At 51.9% G+C, this 5307-nt stretch overlaps 1 protein-coding gene across 1 annotated transcript in view; it reads left to right on the plus strand.

Moving 5' to 3' along the window:
* ACTR3B (actin related protein 3B) overlaps nt 1-5307 on the plus strand; it is a 58174-nt gene that overhangs the window by 9774 nt on the left and 43093 nt on the right. The window contains exons 3-5 of the mRNA XM_077761641.1: nt 510-605; nt 2183-2290; nt 5092-5235. Coding sequence (XP_077617767.1) covers nt 510-605; nt 2183-2290; nt 5092-5235 — 348 coding nt within the window. The remainder of the gene's footprint in view (nt 1-509; nt 606-2182; nt 2291-5091; nt 5236-5307) is intronic.

Raw genomic sequence — 5307 nt, forward strand, 5'->3', positions numbered from 1 at the left:
GAGGCTTGTGACCTGGCGTCCTGTGCCCTGTTGGGCCGTGGGCGTGGGGGGCTCCTGGGCTCATCCGCTCTGACCGACGCTCGCCTCTTCTGTTTCCCTGCGGAGGGAGGGCCCTGCATGATGCCCGGCGTCTGGAGTCCCTGCCATTCTCCTCTGGCGGCTTCGCTGGGTTCCACTGCCCTTGGCAGCTTGCGGCAGAGCTCCTCAGTTTCAGGGTGTGTTAGGTGTTACGTTGTTGGAGACGGAATTTCCTTTTCTGCAGCTTGTTCCTGCTTTCGGGGCGCTGGTAATACGAGCAGAAACGTTCTAAGAGGCCTTTGCTGTCTTAAAGCTTTTACGACTCACTGCCAGATTTCTGTAGTTAATCACCGCGAATGTACGCTATCTGCAAAATTAGGGAGTTACACAGCATCCTAATTAACACACTTTTAGGTTAACGTTTTTTATGGTTCTGATGTAATTACGGGAAATTTGGGTGATCACTAAATATAGCAAATGTTTTCCTACAGACAGAACCTCCGTTGAATACGCCAGAAAATAGAGAATATCTTGCAGAAATTATGTTTGAGTCATTTAATGTACCCGGACTCTACATTGCAGTGCAGGTAAGAACAGTTATTTGTACGATTCCCAGCAGACCTTGGCTGTCTGATAGTGAAGGAAGGAATGGGGTTTCCAGAGGCTCTCTGCTGTAGGGTTGTGCTGTGTGCTTCCCCTTTCCCACTCCCTGAACACCCCCCGCCCTACTCAAACGCTGTGAGGGACAGGCTCCACGAGTTATGTTTTTATACTTACACTGTCGATATCGAGTTTATCGAGTTTATATGTTTCATGCATTAGAATCTAATGTATTTTTCTTTGGGTGACAAGATCGAGATGTAGATGTGGTTTTCTTTTTGGCTTTTTTCACTTTTGATCATAGTAGAGGAAAGCTACTATAGAGTCTGTTAAAAAAGAAAATAAATACCTTCGGAGAGTCCCCTCTATGGATTTGGGCTCCTGTGGTTCCATGAGCTTCCAGAACTTCCCTTGAAGCTACTTGTTCACAGTGTGGGGAGTTTTGCTGTTGGTTTGTCTGCGATCCTGTATAAAGGAATGGGCTGAAATTGGGGGGATATTGAGATAGGTGTTTCCCAAAATGTTTTTTGCATGAAACCTGGTCCCTTATTTTTAAGGAGAAGGAAGAGGGGTTACATAGGAAAATAATTTGGGAGAGCCTACGTGCTGCAGCCTGCACGTGGTGATTCACAGTGAGTAGGACAGTAAAGGCCCTGAGAATGCCTGAGTTGAAGAAATATGTTCTTTCCGACACTTCCGTGTTTATTTAACCAGAAGTCTCCTCTTCCCATAGATTATTTACGTTCCATGGGTTAGGGACACACTTTGGAAAACCTGAACCACAGCCAAGTGCGTCAAGGCTGCCTGGAGGCCATTTTATATAAGATTCTCAAGCTTTTATCCCAGACCAAGGTTTTCCAGCCTCAGAGCTTTGGAATGGGCGGTTCTCTGTGGTGGGGGCCGACCTGTAGTTTGCAAGATGTTTAGCTGCTTTCTGGCCTCTGCCCACCAGAAGCAGCACCACCACCAGCCTCTCCTTCCCTGAGTGCAACAATCCAAAGTGGTTCTAAATGTTGCCAGAGTTTCGCTGGGGGCGACGTCGCCCCTGGTGAGAGCCACTGCCCTGGCCCTGCCAGATGGGCGTTCCTGGGTGTGAGGCCTGGCAATCCCTGCTTATCCACAAGTGATCTTGCTGTGGCCCATGGGAACAGTGGCCTAGAGATTAAAATCTTCTTACTCCGTGATGAAGTTCCTTTCTCATGGGCTTCCTTTTGTAAACATTTGATTTATTTTATTGGAAACTTGTGTTCAGTTTAAATGTGCAAAGTTTGCTATTGTACAATTTGGAATTTGAATTTTAGGGGGAAGATGGGTGGGGGTGCTGGGAGTTACTTGGACTAAGTAGGAAAGAGGAATTTGAATTTTAGGGGGAAGGTGAGGGGCAGGGGGAGCTGGGAGTTACTTGGACTAAGCAGGAAAGAGGAATTTGAATCTTAGGGGGAAGGTGAGGGGCAGGGGGGCTGGGAGTTTCTTGACTACGTAGGAAGGAGCTAGCTGACGAGCCTAATGGCAGGTGGCAGGAGCACCTCTCCCTGAGTGCTGACGGTTCCGGTCTCTCATCCAGGCGGTGCTGGCCTTGGCGGCGTCTTGGACATCCCGGCAGGTTGGCGAGCGCACGCTCACGGGGATCGTCATCGACAGCGGGGACGGGGTCACGCATGCCATCCCGGTGGTAAGCAGGGTGTTCGGCGCTTCCCTCTCTGTAGGCCTCCCCTGACTTCCAGGGAAGGGAGGGAATGAACGAAAAACCCCTTCTGTAATTAAAATACCACTTTAAGGGTCAGGGCTGTACCTAGGAAAGTAGCAGGAGTTTTTACCCCCTGGTCAATGAGAAAGGATGGCGCCCCCAGCCGTGGCATCGGGGCTTTTAGGTCGGCAGTGGCGGATCTCCGCAGTAGGGGTGTCGGCCGCGGCAGGTCTCCGTGGCAGGCGTGTGCCACCAGTGGGGTTCTCCTGGCCCACGTGCGGCTGCTGGATTCTAGACTGTAGGCCTGGCGCGTGGTCCCGGAGGGGTTATCGCTGCTCTGTGACAGGACCGTGTGCTTTTGAGCAGCGCATGCTTTAGAGGAGTGACTTCCTGTCCTTAAGCGTGTTCGTGAGCGAACAGGAGAGAGAGTACGTTTTGACTCCAGATGCTGTGTGACGTCACTTTTTGGTTTTAATTTTCAAAACATAGAGAAGTAATTCCTAATTCAGGCTTCAAGAGACACCTGCAGTCAGGACGAAGAAAAGCCAAATTCGCCCTGTGCTGGGTCCCTGGGCCCCTGCCGGGTAGGGGTGGGGGAGCTGGGGCCCCTGCCGGGTAGGGGTGGGGGAGCTGGGGCCGGGTGGCTGGTCCTGTGCCGGGCGCCCTCTGGCCGGTCTCCGCACACTCAGCCCTCTTGTGGGTCCCCGAGAGACGTTGGTGCCACCTGGAGCGTGACGCTGACTGGGCGTCACTCTGAGGCTATGCCCTCCAGGTGAGTGGGGACCGAGCGGTGCCTGGCCCGGCCCACGTCTCAGGCGAGGAGAAGAAAATAGACTCCATGCGGTGTGCAGGCCACAGAGAAAGTGGTCGTGAAAGTTTTTATCTCTTTTTATCCATTTTTTTCTGATTATAAAAATTACATTTGTTGTCCAAGTTGTACTAAATTTGTATGAAACAGAGAAATGTGGAGAAGAAAGCAGCATGGCCCATAAACAGGCCCCGAGAACTACATTTTGCTTTTGTTTGGGGAGCTTCCTGTGCCCCTTTTCTCAGGTGCGCACGTATGCATGCTTTAAGCAAAACTGGAATATTCTATGCCTGGTTTTGTATTCTAACTGTATCATAGCGTCCTAGAGTTAGGTTTTACAGATTGATCTCTGCCTAGCTTTCTCCCTTGTGGTTGAATACTCAGTGAAGAAAGATTCAATAATTGCACAGTAGCCCACCATGTGCTTATGGGATAATTTGCTCGTTTCCTTTCCTGTTGTTGGACATCCAGGTTTTATTTATTTATTTTTAATTTAATTTAATTAAAAATTTTTTTTTCAATTTTTTAAAAATTTATTTCTGAGAGAGAGAGAGTGTGAGCAGGGGAGGGTCAGAGAGAGAGGGAGACACAGAATCCGAAACAGGCTCCAGGTTCTGAGCTGTCAGCACAGAGCCCGACGCGGGGCTCAAACCCACGAACTGTGAGATCATGACCTGAGCCGAAGTCGGACACTTAACCGACTGAGCCACCCAGTGGCTCTAGGTTTTTAATAAAAAAGTCTTGAATGCTGTGATGGAGCTGATACTTACCTGATGCCAGTGACTTCATTTTAGAAAATATTACGAGTGACGCATGCAGTATAATAGTTGTGAGTGGTGTGTGTTAGCTAGTATTCTTATGAGTTTAGGTAGATCTTTATGTAATAATTTGTACATAGCTTTTATTTCCACCCTAAGATATTTTACAAATAACTTGGACTCTGTGGAGAGGCCAATCTTTTCTTCTAGAGCTCAGGTACATCAGAAAAGCTGTGGGTAGAAGTCAGTCACATGCCCTTGCAGCCTAGTGCTGACTGTGCCCTGCTGGTGACTGCCAGCCCCGATCACCTGTAAGACGAGGCAGGCGGTCCCTCGTCCCCGTGTCACACGGGCATGCTGGGACGGTGGCAGGAAGCCATCCCGTCTGGCCACCGGACCCCAGGCAGCGGGCGGCTGTCCACGCTCCTCTTCAGGGCGAGGGTGCCCCAGGAAGGCTGGTGAGGGACCGGGGCCTCACTGCACGCTGCGGGCACATGAGCTCTGGGCACTCGCCCCCCGGTGACCTGCCGTAGCTCCTCTCCGGCACCGGCGGGCAGGCAGCCACGCAGAGGGGCCCGCGCCCTGACCGGCGCTGGCCTCCAAGTGCGCGGGCTGGGGGGTAACTCGCCAGAACTACTCCAGCAAGTGCAGCTCTTCGTGCGCAAATGGGGCCGTTTACAGAGCCCAGAGCACATGCCAAAGCCGGTGCCGGGTGCTCGCCTTCCTGTGTTAGGTGCGTTCCCTGCTGTAAACCCCCGAGTTACGGGGCTGAGACGTGGTGACGGACTGCTCCGTGGTCTCTCTGCTGGCACACGTGGATCCGGGGTTCGAGTGCGGGTTGTCTAAGGCCCGTGTACGTAACCAAACTGTTGACACTGAAATACAAGTAGGTTTATAGTTGGTTTAATGGTTCACAGGTAAAACTTTTTCCTTTTGTTAGAGGAACATAAGCCAGTTTCCTCTTCTGACAGACAGCATGACTTGCTGGAAATGAGCCAGCGTTTCCTTTCACGTTCCCAACATGACTGTCGTTTGGTTGCTTACGGGGGTCTCAGGTTAGAGTCAGGAACTGTGGCTCAGTCGCTGTAACAGACCCCCAGGCCGGGGCTTTGCGCGCAGCGGGGGCTCAGGAGACGCTGTGCCGCGAGGGGGCGGGCACGGGGGCCAGGGCCCTGCCCTAGGGCGTCACTCATCCCGCTCCTCTGCCTCCTCTTCCCTAGGCAGAAGGCTATGTAATTGGAAGCTGCATCAAGCACATCCCGATCGCAGGTAGAGACATTACGTATTTCATCCAGCAGCTGCTAAGGGAGAGGGAGGTGGGGATCCCTCCGGAGCAGTCACTGGAGACCGCAAAGGCCATCAAGGTAAAAACAGATGGGGAATGGGCCCGTTTGCGGGGGGGAGGGGGGATGGTGTTTGGATGCTCCCCCTCCCTG

Source organism: Crocuta crocuta, unplaced genomic scaffold, assembly GCF_008692635.1.
Source record: "Crocuta crocuta isolate KB4526 unplaced genomic scaffold, BGI_CrCroc_1.0 scaffold408, whole genome shotgun sequence".
Classification (NCBI taxonomy): Eukaryota; Metazoa; Chordata; class Mammalia; order Carnivora; family Hyaenidae; genus Crocuta; species Crocuta crocuta.